The sequence below is a fragment of the Megalops cyprinoides genome, chromosome 5 (genome assembly GCF_013368585.1).
Source record: "Megalops cyprinoides isolate fMegCyp1 chromosome 5, fMegCyp1.pri, whole genome shotgun sequence".
NCBI lineage: Eukaryota > Metazoa > Chordata > Actinopteri > Elopiformes > Megalopidae > Megalops > Megalops cyprinoides.
In genome coordinates this window covers 4,099,463-4,118,038 of record NC_050587.1, presented here as the reverse complement: position 1 = coordinate 4,118,038, position 18,576 = coordinate 4,099,463, and the positions used below count along the sequence as shown (strand labels likewise).

Genomic DNA, 18,576 nt, shown 5'->3' with positions numbered 1-18,576 from the left:
CCGTGAGCTTAAGACCGGGCATGCACATAAAGTGCACCTCTGCCTGTTTGTGTGCTAAGGATACTGCTCGCACATGAAGTGAATGCTAAAATGCAGAAAATCAAGAACATTCTCAGCCCTCTGTAATATCTGCAGCCACCTGTAATTGCTTTGTTGAAGTGACTTACAGTAAGCTTTTCCTGCCAAGCCCACAAAAGATGGGTCAGGACATGAGCCCTGGCCAGTGGTGAAAGTCAAGGGCCAGTAGAAAGCAGTTGTGTTAAATTCACTGTTCACAGGAACAGCTGGACAGCATCCTTTAACATATGCAGCCAGCCATTGCTGTTGATTGAACTTACTGATCTTGTAGATGTATTATCTTTCCATAAACATATAGTCCCTGTAATATGGAACATGGATGTCATTAAATTGTTGAAATTCGCTTGATTTGTGAAGTGGCCACCGTGTCTTGGATTAGTGATGTTATGTTTGAGGACTAAAACTGTACCTGCAAATGCACATCGATGGGTGAGGGGGCTAGTTTATCTCAGGCTTGAGGAAGTATAACAGATTTTGAAGGCACATGCATCACCTGATGAAAATAATGCAGCATGTGCTGATGTCATATGATCGGAGGGTTGAAAAGACCAGTCCATCCGGTACCTCAGGGAAGAGATGAAGTTACCCCTGGAAAGAAAGAAAAGAAAAAAATGGGGAAATTTCTTTAATTCGTCACAGATGTCTGCCGTTTAGCTCCTAATTGTCAGAGCAGGCCCAAAAGTGTGCCCTCAGCACTTTCTGTGGGTTTCAGCGAGAGGCCAAGTATAACATTCCCAGCATTCAGTGCTGCTCTAGGCCCCGCTCTTTTCCGTCAGCCGAAAAGCAGGAAATGGGAGCCGAACCTGAACGGAGCCGTCCTGCGCCACAGCCTGTGGTACGGGTCTCAGGCAGGGAGTGGTGACGGGGTGGGGAGGGAGTGTTAGGAGAAAGAGGAGACACGAGGTGGCCGACACGTTGTTGCTCTTGGCGACTGCTCTGAGGTCTTCGAGTCCCTCGGCAGTCTGAGCGGAGAGAAAGTGTATTGATTTATGGTCACCCTGCTGGTGTTCGACCTTTGCAAGGTGTTATTCGGCTATGTGGTCGGCTTGAAAAATGCCCTCTTGTTGAGCCTGGCTATTGGTTTGGGCTTGGCTTCGGGGATGCTGTAAAAATAAGCACCTTAAGCGGTCGGAAAGGGACCTCCTGGAGAACAGCTCCCACAGCCCTGTCCGCTTGCTGACAAATGAGAAGAGACGGGCCTAGAACGATTACATTACTCATAAAGGACTCCGTTTTTTGCTGAGCTCACTTGTCTAATATAGCATGACTTCATGGAGGAAAATGTTGCCTGTGATTTTGATTACACAAATGATGACTGTCCTGCAGAAATTGGGCTCCCGGCGCTGACCCTGGGCAGTCCCGGTCCATTCGGTTTTTTGAGCGGTCATTTTATTCATCCTATCACAGTTAGTACAGTGAGAACCGTTTGTGCTTTATTCAAGATCACGCTAATTGTAAATAGCTGGCTGTGCTCAGTTTGATGAAGGGCCTTCTGTAGGCTGGGATTGGCCAGTCCTGATCCTCAGCACTGCCTTTGTTTCCTGCCTCTGCACTTGCAGATGTCTTATTAAAAGTGTTTGATTCCAGCTGTGTGCCCGTTGGTGCCTGCATTCCTTAATGTTGTAAAGTGAAGACTTGAGAAGTCGCAGGATGAGATAGGATTGGTGAAAAATGCTTCCTAAAGTGAGTCTATTCTAACACCCCCCGCTCTCTGTAGGATGCGTTCTCACACAGTGCAGGGTCTGCGCTCACGCACCCTGGGAGCATCAGTGGAAAGGCTGTGGATCCTCCTCCTGCTGGGGGAGAGAGGGGGGCCGCAGGAATGGGACAGGGTCTCACATGTGTTCCCTGTTGGAAACTGGGCAGGACGCAGCTGCTGAGAGCATTTGGGCTACAGGTGCTCAGTCCTCCGGGATGCATTTTATGGGAAAAAAAAAGAAAGCGTGGAAAAAGCTCTAAGTCTGGCTGCAGAGAGAGGAAGGGGAGAGCACTGTCTTGTCCTCTGCTCTGTCCATTGGCCTTGTGCTCCCGTGCACAAAACTGGACTTGAAAAGTAACAAAGATCTTTCCTCCAGATTTCTCTGAGATTCATTAAGACATGCAGGGGATGTACTCACAGGCCCTAGTAAGTTTAATGTAACCTGCTCAGTATTTCACCATCTCCTGGTAGGTCCTTCCCTTTTCTCCATTTTCTGTTGTTGAAATGCCTCCTGCCCCCATCTGGATGTAACCGGAACTGCAACTCAGTGGAGGGTGGCTACAGTTGGAAATACACATGATAACACTTATAATTATGTATTTTTTTTTCTACACATAGACACATGCACACTCACAGTTACACAGAAACACAGAGTTCAAAATACTCAGTAAATCATGAAATTAGTGTTTAATTTTATGAATCTCCCCACATGTAAAGATTAACTGCTGAAAGCAATGAGCCAGTATTCAGTACTTCCCATATTAGTGAAATGGGAAGTGTGTGAAGATTGATTTACAATCAAATCACATGATTAAAAATGATTACAGTTTTAATCACTGGAGCCAGAAAAGCATCTGACAGGGGCGAAATGGGAATCCTGACCTAGTGTCAATGAACGACGTATTTTCTGCATCCCTGATTGGCTGGGGAGGGTGGCATGGTCTCCTGTCTTACTTACTTGATCCACAGCAGGGCCAGTGCTCAGATTGTTGGCTAGATGTGTGCTCTCCTGTCTCTGGGCTTTTTACCAACAGTACGTTTTCCTGGCCAAGCTCTTGTCTCCACTCCATTTGGACCTGGGTCTCTGAGAGTTGTCCTGAATTGTGCACGGCATGGTGGGATACATTACTCAGCCACTGACTGACAAGGATGTGTGATGTCATTGGCTTTTTTCCCCCCATGAAGAGCAGTGCTCTTCAGTGCAGTCCTCAGAGATTCTCGTGGCCTGAGATTGCTCTGCACTGGTCACTGCTGTATCACCATGGTCAAGAAATGATAAGCAGCAACGCGGAGACAATAAGCTTGTTCATTCCCCCTCCCTCCCTGTAGACTTTGAAAGGCCTCCTGTTTTGTTTTAAGGAGACAGTGGGGAGGGGGGGAAAGGTCATGGGGGGTTGTTCTGCCTTTATTGCGTCCCCTGCTATGAGTGTGTGGGTGGACACTGCTCGTCCTCTCCGGGCTCAATGGCCACTGTGTCAGGACAACATTCTGAGGCCTCGTTGCCGTAGCGATGGAGGGTGCGGGTGCATCGTTGCTATGACGACCCCCAGGGACAACCCCGAAATGATGGCGGCTGACTTGTGAACTTTGTCTCGCCCAGGCCCATGCACACATCCATCTCCAGCGATCTCACATCTCACACATGATCTATTGCGCAGTGGCCTCCCCAATGGGGTGGTTTACGGTGCTTCCACCCCCCCCCCCCCCACCTCAGAGAAAAACCCTCAAAGAGGTGGAACAGACATGTTGATGGCTCCCATTGTCTACATGATAGTGCCGTCAAAGGTTCCAACCAAAGGGAGAAGCTGATTTAAAGCAACCTGAGGGCAGTGTCCATACCGGGGTTAACTTCACAGAGCCCTGCTTTAGAACCGCAAAGAGGTGTGTTAGTCATTGTGGCCTCGTATATCTTCAGACTGATTATTTGGAATGCCGCTTCCATGCTGATGGTTCATTTATTCACTGCGGCCTCATATATCTTTACACTGATTATTTGGAATACTAATTCAATGCTGATGGTTCATTTATATGCTGTAAGCTCATGGTTTTGCACTCCTTCATAACTGTCCTGGTCAAACACCAGCCCAACTCTGCCCCCTAGCAGTAACAGAAAGCGAGACAGGTCATCCTTGATGAAGTGAATTTGCTAAATGGTGCTAAGGAGCAGTTGAGAGGGAGGTTCTTGCTGAAGTGCCATAATGCATTAACTGTTAGCTTTAGAAAACACTAGAAAAGTTTTGTCAGTCTGGGATCGATCCAAAATGTCTGCTCAGAAGGTGTGATTTAAATGGTGCATGGAGCAGGACACAGGTTTCCCTCCAAACTATACATTTCGGTGGGTTCTCCCGATATCTGAGGCGCGGCCCTCGTCACGGCTCGCGACCATGGACAGGAGACTGCGTGTGAGAGCGGGAAGCGCTGGCTGCAAAGTCGACCACGCTCCGGCGGGGCCTCCATCCGGGATGTTTACGGAAGATGCACTGTTGTTGTCGACATCTGGGCCATAAGTGGCACCCCTGACGCGATACGTGATATTTAAAATGATAAACGCCTCTGTCTGATACTAACACTGAGATTTCTGGTCAAGCACGCTCGCTAAAATAGCCCTCCAAATTGCACGGCTGTAATCTCAGCAGCCGACCATAATTTCAGAACGGGGCCATTGTTTGTGCTTGCAAACGGCCAGATGAAAACAGGAAACTACAGGGTGTCTCTGATCCACATTATAATTAAAGGCCTTTCCTTTTCAGTTGGTTTTGCAACCTATACTTCAAGTCCGCAGCGCCGGGCTGCTGATATACAGTAGTCTTCTTATCAAGCTAAAACGCGCTGAGGTGGTGAGCCTGCATTGTGTTTAGCTGTTGGCTGCGAGCAGCTGTTTGGTTAACCAGGGCCTTCTTCCCTGGGTTGTCATTGTAATGGAAAAACCAGGCTGTGTCAATCAGAGCTCTGGTGTGGAACCAGAACTCTGGGACAGATGCGCGGTCTCCTTTCGCGAGTCAGATGAATGCAGATCTTTTGAAAGATGGAAACATCCTCTTAATGACATTTCAGGCTGTCACGCCAGTTTGACAGAAATGTGTTTCTTAACATGTAGTTTTAATGACAGACAAATTAAATGCAGAAATGAGCTCTCTGCAGTAATGCCCTTTGAAGTGTTGCAGTTTTGATTTAACTGATTGGCACCATGAGTGGTGCATTAAACACAACTGTGTTTGCTGTTTGGCTGTCTTTGCCTCCACTCTCTGACTTTTGCTTTGATTTGAGAAATGCCCATCCATGCAGACTTCGTCCCATGGAGCAAGCAATGTTTTGCGTACTCTCCAGATCCGGGAAAATACCTTTGTGTCACCTATGTTGTTTTTGGCATTGTGTCTGAAAAGATGATTGTGTTTGGATAAACAGAGACAAAAAGATGGGCCAAGACAGAATGTCCCATTGTTGCACAGTACGGTTCTTGTGCTCTTCTGTAGCTCTCCTGTCCCTGTGATATTGTTTGCCTGCTCTCGGTGTTTGAACAGCGGTATGAGGTAATATGTGGTTCAAAGTTGCTTCCCCTGCACTGCTCAGCCAAAGGCATAAATGTGAAATCAGATGTGTTGAAAAAAGATATAAATGTGGGGTGTATCTCATGCAAGACGCCGCTGGCCAAAAGATTATTGCAGCAGCACCTGAAGAGGAGTCTAAAAGTATCTGAGAGTCCCACCAGTTCTCCCTGCTACATCCTCCTCCGGTTCCTGAAGTGGCCCCAGTACCAACGATGTTGCATCCCGTCACCCCCAATTTCCGTTTTATTTACTCAACCACAAGTGTGACTCACTCCACATTTCAGTCCCAAGACATGAGCCCCTTTCATGGGACAGATGGAGGCAATAACTCCTCGAGCCTGCTGGAAAACAGTGGTTTTCACTGAATGTGAAACTCCACCGTTCGAAGAAAAGCATCAGGCGAGAGACTGATTGAGTGTGGAGTGATGAGCTTGAAGTGTTTGTTTTCCTTGGCAAACAGCACGCAGCACAACAATCAAGGGAACACATGATTTCTGTCAGGGAGGGGGGAACCTGAACACACGATTTCTGTCAGGGAGGGGGGAACATGAACATGATTTTTGTCAGGGAGGGGGGATGCGAACACATGATTTCTGTCAGGGAGGGGGGAATGTGACCACATGATGCCCGTTAGGGAGGTGAATGTGAGCACATGATTTCTTTCAGGGAGGGGTGAATGTGAACATATAATTCCTGTAAGGGAGGGGAAAACGTGAACACATGATTTCGGTCAGAAATCATGTGTTCACGTTTTCCGGTCGTTTTCCGGTCGGAGGGGGGAAAACTAGAAAACACAGTGTCATGAAGGACACTGCGTTCTCTGCTTGCTGTTGCATGCTTAACAATGAATGCATTTTCCCAAATGGAAAATAACTACCATTAGTATGGCTGGCATACTACTAAGCCTGCTCGGCTCAGGGTACGGTAAACATGTGCTGTTTGCCACTGGGATTTGGCTCGCTCCCGTAAGTGAGGTATTGCAATCAAACGCAGGCATCAGATTTTCCTGCCTAAATACATGTCATAAAACAGCAACAACTTCCCTGATAACACGGAGAGGAGGAGGCTGTGGCTGTTAAAGCCATTCTGCGGTGGTGCTTTCATTACCTCAGGAATGGCTGTGGTTCTGTAGCTGTGTGGCAGCACAGTCTCACCCTAAGGAGATGAGCGCGCTATAAACCTTCCTGGCCAGGTGTTTTTAATTGACCCTGGCACTCGCCCTAGCTGCCCCGGGCGGCGTAACGTGCCTCCCTGGCACCAGAAGGGCATGTTTTTTCTTGCCAGCTCTATACCTCCCTGGCAGAATACCCACATGCCAACAGATGTCCATACCTGTTTCCCTGTGTGTCTGAGGCATGAGAGGCCCTGTAAAACAGCAGCTGTGACCCTCCATGGTAGTGCCAGCTAAGATGCACCCAAGACCAGAGAGAATTGTGCATGGCTGAGCTAGCATTCTCTAGTGCCCCTAAGAGAGTCAAACAGTGTGAGTGCTGGACAGAAAGGTGTGGTATCGGAATACTCACTCTCCTGTGGGAGTAACCAACCTGGAGTAGTTTCTGAGAGTATTCAGTGTCTTCTTGTCTCCACAGGGAGTCATAGCTCAAGCTGGGAAAATCTCTCCTGTGATATTTCAGGTGGAATATTTTGTTCGTGTATCAGTTTTCAGATTTCCATGTAGGCTCAAATGGGTGATACATTCTGCTGACCTCTAGTAATGTTTTTCAGGGGGGTTTTAGTAGTAGTAGTGATGGAATGGCCTATGTTTTCATGACATAGGCCTCCCTGGTATATTCTGAAAGCTGTTCTTAAGAGTAATCGTCCTCTGTTGAGTGATTTCATATTTGGAGAATATGCCTTTGGCAGACAAATTTAATAAACTCCAATCTGAAATCCTTCCAGGAGACAAGAGCAATTTCTCTCTTAATTTTAGTTTGAGAGGAAAGAAGGAGAGCTGGATGCTGAATATTCCTCTTCGCTTGCCAGAATGAGATTGTGGGAATAGAAAGGAATACAAAGCCTCTATTAAGCCTGTGATTGTGCCTGTGTGTGTGTGTGTGTGTGTGTGTATGAATGTGCATATTTCTGTATAGAAATGTTTGAACCAAAGGGTTTGTGTGTAGGAATGGTTTTGACAGTGGTTTTGTGTACTGGCATTTGAGAAGGGGTGCTTTTAAGGTAACATGTAGGATGGGTTTCCAAGTCCAATACTGTGTTTGTTAGTGTGTATGCATGTGTGTGTGTTTGCACGTGTATGTGCATGTACGGTATTTGTGTGCGTAAGTGTGTGTGTGTGTGTGTGTGTGTGTGTGTGTGTGTGTGTGTGTGTGTGTGTGTGTGTGTGTGTATACATGTGTATTGTGTATTGATGCTTGTATAAAGTGCTGTGTCATAGCCCGCTTCACTGCATTGGTCTGCTCTTGGAAGAGATGTGAACAAACGTGTTTAGGGAGTGAGGTCAGGGGCTTGCATGCTGCAGTCTGCCTGACACCCATTGTCTCTGCTGTCACGCAGTGCTGGGGGATGCAGGTGTGCGACTGCACCCGATTCCCCCTCACACAGGGCCCAGTGAGTGCACCCGATTCCCACTCCAGCCTGCTGGGCCTTCTGCACGGCTCAAAGACAAGCCTGAGATCCATCACTCTCCTGCAAAGACCACTGTAAATCACTGTCTTCCTCTAACGTGTTTCAGTGCGGCTCCATTCACATTCCTCAGCCCCACAGCTGTCAGCTGACACTTTGTTTTAAATGGTAAAAGTGTAAAATCAGGCTGGAGTCATTGCTTTTGTGACATTGTGTTCTGTAAGGGGGGGGGGGGGGTTTGAGAAATTTCTTTTTGTGGAAAAGATTGTTTTGCTGCATTATGATATGAGAGATGCATTATGAGGCTCCTTGTTCTGCCGGGGCAGTGAAAAGAGGCTTCATACGCAGCGAGCTCAGTAGAATTTATGACTCAAAGCTCCCAATCCACATTTGGGGAGAATTAACCCCCCACCCAAAGTTCCCCCCTGCCCCAGTTTCTGTCCTCAGAGCCGAATGGTTATCCTCATCTGATACAAAACTCTTGAACTGGAGGCAGAGTTCTTTGCTGCTTAGTCACATACTGTATGTGAGTGGTTGACCCACTTTCTGTAGTTTGTATTCTCCCCTCTCCCCGTGCAGATGTCGCACTTGCCATTGCATGACCAAGCACAGCCGAGACCAGCAGCTGTTTGCAAAATTGCTTTTCTGTCTTCACGTTTGCATGGGCGCCCGCTTCCTGTGTTGGGATTATCGCCTTCCTGTTTATCTCGTTCCCAGGGAGACATTCAGCAACTGATGATCGTGGCGGACCACCGGGCGGCCTATGACTACTGCGAACACTACAGCCCAGACTGCGAGGTGCCCGTGCCGGACGCCCCCCAGAACCAGGACCCCAACCCAGACGAATACGTGAGTTTGCACATCAGGGCAGCGTGGATTCCCTCCAAAGCCCCCCTGTCCCATGTCACATTTCACCTTCGAGGTCTGTTCCATTTCAAAGTTCGGCTGAGGCTGAGGCTTCGGTGGTTTGCTGACAAATTCAGCTGCAGTTCTAACTACATAACATTACATTACATGCATTTAGCAGACACTCTTATCCAGAGCGACTTCCTGCACAATAGAACAAAAGTGTATCCATTCAGTTAAATGAGCAACAATGTCAGACCAGGCTAACAATTCCCAGACCAGAACACAACACAGTGAACACAACACCATTCAGGCCCTACCACAAGTTAACCTGTGCAGTCAAATGAGGCAACGGACGCTAAGAGTACTACATCAGTCACTAGTACACAGAATCCAAATTACATCACAATACTACACATAAAATAAACGTCATATACTAGAGGTACCATCAAATACTAGAGGTAGCAGGTCTTAGGGGTGGGGATTGATTCTTCCATTGAAGGATCAACCTCATCAAATGAATCGCAGGTTTTATGTAGTTGTTCTCAGAAGACAGCTAAGGCTGTTGGTAATCGTGAGCTTCAGACAGGCCCAGAATCGATTTTAACATTCATACCGCCATTTTGGTTCAGGATTGATTTAAATAATGCACTATCAGTCTGTGATTTGTGCTGAGCAAGCTGGCCATAATTAAGGATGAACTGCAGTGAGGGGAAATTAGCTAAGAGAAACGTGCTGACTATGAAAAACTGTGAAATATCTCCGCTGTGAGTGATAAGCGGGAGGAGAAATGATAAATATGTAGGAGCAGCGCTGAGAACCTGTTCAAGCTTGTTTTTTGGTGCACCATGTTGAGCTGAGTTTTTTTTTTTGACTCTGTGCTGGTATAACCCAATTAAGTCATGTTCCTTCCACCACCCTGAGAGTTTGACATGAGCCTCGGTCTCTGACAGACTCAGCCGGAGACCGGCTCATGCTCCACTTTGCTTTTTTCCATTCCTTTCCCTTTCTTGAAAATGATCTCACCTCAGTTAGGATCTGTTTTTTTAGTAGAGAGCTCCAAATGTTACAAGTCTAGACCTGTCTGAAGCTGCCCAGCTTCTCTGTGGACCTCTGTTTTTTCTGCACACCTATGGGTGTTCCTATTCGCAAAATGGGATTCACTTTCTGTCCATCTGCAACCACTTACAGGCCAGAATCCACTGTGCTGGATTTGACTGGTAATGGAGTTTAGACAGAGGACAGCTGGAAGACAGGAGACTAAACACCATAGCTCTTATGTGTAAGCAGTGGTAGATGTTTACAGACAAATGTAAACTTTACCAACAAAATAACACCTTTTAATTGGATTGGAATACAAAAGATTGTAAAGTCCTGTATTTCAGAAAAAGGAATTCATCTTTCATCAGCCTCTGTTCCCTGATAGAGGCACATCTGGAACTATCAGTACTACATTATAATTCCGTCCTGCAATTTCATTTCTGTAACAATGGTCATATAGTTAAAGAATGAGACAAAGAAATGTTTGTCATGAAGTCAGTTTTAACTAAAAATATACATACCCAAAGATGTGCTTCTGAAAAAGCATCTGAAATGGTGAGCATGAATACCTTATGAAAAAATAATGTGTAGATATAAATAATATATACTCTACTGTACATACATACAATACATATATTTCTTATTTGTACCTGCTAAATCTCAGCCCTCTCCTCCCGAGAGATCTTAGAGTGCAACTTGTCAAATGATTACCTACAGATATTCACAGAAGAGAACTCAATAAGATACATCGTCTGTGTTTCTTACACTATCAGGGGAGACACAGCCATTGTTTCCAATGATAATGCTGCTATATAGGAAGATGGTAATGACATTTTTGAAGGCTCAGTGTTGGTGGCCTTTATTTGAACCCGTCAGTTCAGCTAAGCAAGTGTGCTTTAAGGATTGGCAGGTTGAGTTTTGCACAGGGAACAGAGAGTGCACCTCTCCCTTAGTACACACAATCCATCAATTATGCGGTTTAAGAGACGCAACACCCCTGGCTAATTTTGATCAATCTTAGTTGGGACTTCAGGACGTCATTTGTAAATATTCCCTCCCAAAATGCAATCACACAGCTTGCCCTGTCCTGGGCGGCAGTGTAGCATAGTGATTAAGGAGCAAGACTCGAAAGGTTGCCGGTTCGATTCCCCACTGGGGCACTGCTGTTGTACTCTTGGGCAAGGTAGTTAACCCACAATTGCCTGTAAATATCCAGCTGTACAAATGGAAAACATTGTAAAAAAAAGTGTAACCTATGTAAGTCGCTCTCGATAAGACCATCTACTAAATGCCAATAATGTAACGTAACGTAATGTCTTCTGCAAAATGCACAAATGCAGTCTGTAGGGTAGAGCACTGATTATTCAGGGATGGAAAACCTCTGAAGGGCCCCAGCTTAAGAGACTTTGAATTAATAAATTAAAATTTTGTGACTGACACTCCCCTGCCTTGTATTGTCTCTCAGCGTTGAGCAAACAGAGCTCCTGAGTTCTGTCCTATCTCAAATGTAGGCCAGTCCCTACAGCCCAGGTTCAAAACTGGCAGGTCATTTACTGGCAACAACTAATGCAACTGTCCGTGTTGTCTAAAATGTTTAGCTAGTTATTGCTGTAGTTTTGCAGTTATACATAAAAATAATAAAAAATCATTATCCAGATGTAATATTACACAATGATTTTAATTAAATAAAAAAATGTGTGGTCTCAGCTAGCTGGCCTGCATCATTGATTGTGTTGTTTTCTACAAATGTACATTATACTCATTAATGTCTATGAAATAGCAGCATGTCACATGCTGCATCACAAATTTACATCATTTAGTGGTTCTTTAGCGGCCTGCATTGGTTGCTGTGTGTAATTGTGGGTGACTGACCGCGTGCTCTCTCCGTCCCATCAGATTCCAGAGGAGGACAGCTATTACTATGAATACCCTTACTATGAGGACATGGACGGGGTCAAGACCGACGAGCCTTCCCCGGCTCCAGACGAGGTAGCGGGACCTGCCACCGAGGACATCAAGGTAGCGGCACTTCTTTTCAGGGCCTTTCCTCAACGTGTAGCAGTGGTGGAGGTTATCATTATGTTACATTACGTTACGTTCATAGCAACTTCCAGCACAAGAGAGTATAAGTCCAGCACAAGAGAAAATGAGTGTATCCATTCAAGTTGAATGAGCAACAGTGTCAGACCAGGCCAGCAACACTCCCAGACCAGTGAGTGTGAGCATAACACCATTCTAGCCCAACCACAAGTAAACTTATGCAACCTGACTAGACTAAGGAAGTCAAGTATGCTACCATACATCATGGTACATCTTGAGTTTTGTGAGGGTTTTTGTCTCATTGTGAATGTGCTGTTGTCGCGCTCAGGTTGAGGTAACGGACAGCGGTGCAGTGGAGGCGGCGGTGGAGAAGGCTGAGGCTGCGGAGACCGACGAGACCGGCAAAGCGACCTCGGAGGACGCGTACGGCGAGGAGACCAGCCCCTACGAGAGCTACGACACGTATGGCAACTACGAGACCAGCTACTACGACGAGTCGACGGCGGCGCCGGACTCCAGCCGGCGGATCACCATCAGTGGCGGCAGCGTGGACGGTGGCACGGCGGCCGGCGCTGAGCTGGACCTTGGGCTCGGGGGCAAGATCGACCTGGGCACGGGCGAGGACCTGGAGAAGACCATCATCACGGGGGGTGGGGGCTCGACTGTCACCATCACGGGGAACGCCACTCGAGTGAGTACATCCCCCAGTACTACCCACACCACACCAGGGCGTGGACTCCGGTTACTGCAATGTCATTTGTGTGAGCTCTTCTCAGAGGTGAAATGATCCAATCAGAGATGGCGCTGGTGGTCAGCTCATGCTGACAGAGAGTAAACCAGTGAGGAGAGGTAACCTGTGCTGACATTCTCCACCTGCAGAGCCCTGTGTGTCTCACCTATGTGTGTAGTAACGGTCTTCTCCCTCTGTGCAGGTCGGAGGCTATGATGACCACTATGGGGAGGGTTACGACCTCCAGTACGGAGAGGAGGACTACAGGATCGAGCACGGCGGCGGCGGGAGCAGCTCGTCCAGCAGCGGTGGTTCTGTGAGCGTTGGTGGCGGTTCCGTCAGCGTTGGTGGCGGTTCTGTGGGTGTCGGCGGTGGATCCGTTAGTGTTGGCGGTGGATCTGTGAGCGGTGGAGTTGGTTCGAGTGGCAGAGGTGGTGCAGCTGGCGCAGGTGGGGGTACAGCGGGCGCTGGTGCTGGTGCTGGTGCCGGGGCAGGTGCTGGTGCTGGTGCTGGGGGTGCAGGGGGTGGCCAGGGAGGCCTTGATGAATCAGACTACACCGAGGGGTTCAAGGAGGAATCCATCACGGATTACGGAGACACCATCAAGGAAATCTACGACTATTACCCTGACACGGATTACGACCCAGAGAAAAAGCTGCTGCCAGCAGAGACGGACGAATACTACGGACGGGTACGATCCCAGGGCTTCGTTCAAAAGGGGCAGGTGTAGGCTTGCATATCAGATATCACATTTTTACAAGAAACCAAGCTGGCTTTTTTGTTACAGTGATATTGCATTTAGGATATTCTCCCTGTATAATGGTAATGACAGGGAGCATACGAGATGAAGCAGACACAGAGGTGATACTGCTTTCTTCTTTGGCAGGTTGATGGAGCCAGGGGGGAGAAGGGCCAGAAAGGAGAGCCTGCCGTCATTGAACCTGTAAGCATTACCCCTCAGTGTGTGACGCTTTTCTGAGGCACAGCTCTGGACTAAGACACACATATACTCTCACACAAACACAGACACACACACATATTCTCACTCACACAAACACACACATTCGCAGGCACGTGCACATGCAATCACACAGAGGGCACCCTCTCTCTCATACAGTTTGTGCTGAGCTGTTCTGCAGGTTACATCCCTGGTAGTTAGGATGTATAAACATTTGCTGAATGGCCGCAGCAAGGGATGTTGAATTATCTTTCATGTCTAAACAGACAGAAGGCCAGAGTAAACACAGAGAGAGAACAGCTGCAGGAGACAGACTGCTGAAACATCTCAAAGATCCTGCATTCAGTGGGCAGCAATGCATTCAGAGGACAGGATGCAGTACTGCATAGGATCCCTGCTGTAGTTCCATCTCATTGGATTTAGTATCTCAGAATTTATGCTGTAGTGCCATCTCATTGGATTTAGTATCTCATCATGCTTTACTGAGCATGGCAATATCCAGCATTTCAGTGTGCTCATCAAGGTGTCGTGTCTTGGTTGCTGCATTGACATTGCATTTAATGGCAGGTGTGTGGTATTTCTATGGACACAGTGGTGGCAGTTAGTAAATGAAAACCTTAGTGCTTAATGTACAGTCTAATACATGCACCCCTGAACGGATTTGACAAATGAGCTGAGGGATGAACCAGGAAGTGAGCTATCTCCAAAGAGCTGGTTACTCTTTAACACTTCATGTCACAGAATGGGGCTAACATTAGCGGTACACACTTCCTCATTCAATACACATTGTGTATAATTTTATTTTTGTTTTATGCACAAATCTATGCACAAATCTTTTAAGATGCTACATTCATTTTTGTTGGTCAGGCATATTTATGAAAGCCAGTGGTAGGGAATGTTCATCAAAACCAAAACGAATCAGACAGTGAATCGATTTTTGTATTTTTTTTTCTCTGTGTTTCTGGGGGCTTCGCTTAGATCGCAGTTGGATTCACTTAGCTTTTGTAGTGCCATAGTAATAATGATCACTGATTCCTTAGATCTTTCTGAGATGTTTATTTACTGTACGTTATGCCAGCAATACACTGGGGCATCCATATACTGCAGAGGTAAAGGATCTGGGTTTGTAAGCAGGTCATTGTGAGTTCACTTCCCATTTGGTCCATTGTATCATCGAGGGATTTAACTTCACCTGTTTCAGTAAACAGCTGTCTGCTTAAATCTACCATAATGAAAAGAAAGCATCAGCCAAGCAAGCCGAACCCACAATACCAATGATCCTACAGTAATTAGTGTGTCAAAACATAAAGTGATATTAAATACTACAGATACACACTCTGTGATAGTCTACACAGTCAGAAACAGTCCTGGAATGAAAATACTGCCTGGTTCCACTCTCGCCCCTCATCTCACTGCAGTTTAACTGCTGAAACTGCTTTGAGGTGCATTGAGTTATCTCAGGACAATGTCTGGTGGTCAGTTCCACATCAATGTGATGCAGTGAAGACACTGAGGATTAGCAGAGTTGTTACCAGCTGCTATATGCTGTTACGGTGTTTCCCTGGGGGAGCGTTTGAATGAAGTTAGGGTCAGAGGAGGGGAGGGATTTCGGTGGGTAATTTCTTCAGTGTAAACACCTTTTAGGGCGATCCAGCTGCTGGCCTGTGTGCACTTTATGGCCCAGAACGAGCCGCTAACCCAGCCCCTTCTCAGCAGCAAATGAACTGCACGACCCACCACCACCCTGTGCTCGTCCAAGAGCCTGCATCAATCGTACACGCAAAACCACAGTTTTACGGCGGAAATCTGTGGCTGAAACCACGGCAATGCTTAGGAGACAGCAGACCTAAAGAGGAACGGCGTGCGTGCCGTACATTTGGCGACCACACACAGGGGTTGGACACAAAGTTTCCCCACTGGGCCTACAAGAGACGTATACAGTTTATTCCACAGTCCACCCCCCACTTTCCGGCCGTCCTGGGATAGTCTCCTCATGACTGCTGGCTTCGGTGGTCCATACTCTAAACTGTGATGTCACTGTTAGGAGTCCTTTCAAATCTCTCTTCTTCATGGGTTCCAGCAGAGCCATTTCATTTGTTTAGAACAAAATGAATACCATGGATTGTGTGTTTATGCCCTTTGGTGAATCAATCAATTTGGAATATTCGCAGATTTCGAAAGGATTGACTTGTGTTCACCCACTGTTTATTGTAGTCTGAAGAAGCTGTAATCTCCCTTACATAGAATTCTCTCTCTATCCTCAACATGAAAGCCATGGTGCCTCCAAAGTGCAGTTTAATCACACATTCACATTAAAAATTCAAACATGTTTTACAGTTTTGATATTCCTTTTACTATCTCAGTATAAATATAATTTTTAATAGAATAATTTAATTTTAATAATTTTAACAATGTAGTATTTAGTATGTAACACCTGTACAGTTGTGGTTATACAGTAGGACTACATGCTGAACTGCTTGCTGAAACGACTGTTTGGTTTTAACATTCTAATGGTCATATTAAGTGTTAGGTTGTGCAATCTGATGTACAGCTGCTCTTTTTAAATGTGCACTGGGAGTATTAGAACGGAACACAACATGAGTTCTCCTGTTTGCTTCTTCTCATCTTGACCAAAGATAGGTTGACCTTAATTAGACATCATTAAGTCTAATCTGTAGACATGGAGTAGATTGTTATGAACCAAAATGGTAAAAGAGTGTTTGTGTGATCACGTCATATTAGAAGCACTTCAGGTGGCCACTAGAGGCCTGGAGGTATCCAGCTGGCCAGTGTTTAATTCGTGATATACAGTAGAGCAAATAATCACACTTTGAAATGGAACCTTCCCAGCAACTGCTGCTAGCCTCAGTGCTCTCCTTCTAAAACAAATGTGGTTTAAAGAATTCTGTCATCCGTCCAGAACAGAAGGTTAAACTCCTGTCCTATCACAGTGCTTGTATTTATCACATCCCCGGGCAAGTCCCGGGACTTACTGTTCCCAGCATAATTTCCCCTTCCTATCATTTTTTTTCACTATAAGTTCGCATCGCCGTGATTGAGTGTAACAAAACACTTGAACCAAAAAATGTTCCAGTTGGAAATCTCACCTTCAGCGTTTTCTGCTCAGACTCAAAGGATGTTATGAAACTCTTTTATTTGGAAAATAAGTGTGGTTTGGAGAAATATGCATGGGTTACAAAAAAAAGTCATATGTTTTCTATATTTACTGCTATGAGGGAGTCCAGTAAGTCCCATTTCAGTATGCCTGATATACCACAAGAAACAAAACATGCACGATATTCAGTAAATGCCTGCTAATGTTGAGGAAGATTTTCCTCTTCTTGGTCAGCCATGGAGACTGAGAGAGAGCTTAGCCCCGCGCTCTCTGTTTATAGAGCTGTGTTCTCTATTCCTCAGTATCATGCAGAGAGCTGGAAAGACAGTGTACTTAATCTTGGCTTGATTGGGACAACACAAATCTTCTTGGACGGACTCACTTCCTGTGTAGCCGAACCAAGCTGTTCTCCATAATCCATCCGAGAACATGTGCTGCCAGATGGGGAAAAAAAGAAGGCTCCTGGTTTCATAATTATACATGTAATTCTGATTATTATAAAACCAAGATGATACCACCAGATTACTTTATAACTTTATAATGAACAAAGCTGTGAGGATGTATAAAAACAAAGTTAGCGTGATTTGTCTCTCTTTATCTTTATGTCTCTCATACACACACACACACACACACACACACACACACACACACACACACACACACACACCCTTGCATGAGGATAAGCTGGAGGACAGTTTGGCCATGAGTGATAGAATACCTGCCAGTGGAATAAAGCCACAGGTGGAATCTGACGGGGGGAGGATGGATAGGTGTGTGGTGTCATACCGCGGGCAGGCCGTCACACGCGCAGCCTCTTTGCTCCCTGAGACGCTCCGCTGATGCCGCTCTGCTTGCTGTGTTGCAGGGAATGCTGGTGGAGGGTCCGCCGGGTCCTGAGGGCCCTACCGTAAGTATCCTTCCTCTCTCCCTCTCTCCCTCTCTCCCTGCAGCTTTAGGACACAACTGCAGCCAGTCAGACTCATTTACATACAGCTGTTCCCACTCGCACACCCTCTCCCCCTCTCTCTCTCTCTCTTGCTCACACGGTCGCTCACCCTCTCTGTCACACTCTTTCGGTGTCCTTCTCCCTGTCTTAGTCCTGCTCCTCATCCTTTGCAGAATACTGTGTTTTCTGATGTTGTTTCCTGTTGCTCTTTTGGATGTAACTACAACGAAACATACTGAGTAATTCTGACACTGGCCGGTGTCGGCCCTGAAAGGGAATGATGAGAGCTGCAGGAAACCTCTGGTGGAAAATGGGGGTTTGCCCAGATGTTCTGTAAGCGCGCTGGATGTACACGTTTATTTATGACACGCTCCTTCTTGTGCGCTATTTGACCCCAAGGTGCTTGGGAACACAGAAACCGGCAATGGTTGCCAAGAACAACACAGAGAATGTATTGAAGGGGGATAGCACTGATTTACACTTTGACAGATAGCCCTAACCTCCTGGTAGACACCTATCTCCTGGTGTGTAGAAGGATGTGTAAAACTGCTGCATGTGGTGTGTGTGTGTGTGTGTGTGTGTGTGTGTGTGTGTGCGTCCATGTGTGTATTTGTGTGTCTGAGTGTGTGGTATTGATGGAGTGACGGAGTGTTGAATGAACTTCCGTGTCTTCCTCAGGGTCTTCCTGGCCCCCCAGGTACTGCTGGATCCCCAGGCACCCCGGGAGACCCTGGAGAGAGGGTGAGTGCTGCTGTCTTCACTCTCTGAACGTAACCAGAAAAAGGCCTTCAAACTGAACATTCTGTGAGAACAGGCCTAAAAGAGAGCACTGTCTGGATAGGATGAAACATTAACCTGAATGCAATCTGGGAATGGGGCACATCTCACAGCAGTCATACAGAGACATGTTGCACTGTACAGGATCTGTGAGTAGCATCCCACATATTAGCAGAACGTGAGCGTGGACACTGGTGAACTCATAATCTGTGCATAGG

General features: G+C 46.5%; 1 protein-coding gene across 1 annotated transcript in view; it reads left to right on the top strand.

The window, feature by feature from the left end:
• Window positions 1-18,576, top strand: part of col5a1 (procollagen, type V, alpha 1) — a 107,939-nt gene that overhangs the window by 47,773 nt on the left and 41,590 nt on the right. The window contains exons 5-11 of the mRNA XM_036529456.1: window positions 8,623-8,754; window positions 11,689-11,811; window positions 12,161-12,523; window positions 12,765-13,253; window positions 13,449-13,505; window positions 17,501-17,542; window positions 18,260-18,322. Coding sequence (XP_036385349.1) covers window positions 8,623-8,754; window positions 11,689-11,811; window positions 12,161-12,523; window positions 12,765-13,253; window positions 13,449-13,505; window positions 17,501-17,542; window positions 18,260-18,322 — 1,269 coding nt within the window. The remainder of the gene's footprint in view (window positions 1-8,622; window positions 8,755-11,688; window positions 11,812-12,160; window positions 12,524-12,764; window positions 13,254-13,448; window positions 13,506-17,500; window positions 17,543-18,259; window positions 18,323-18,576) is intronic.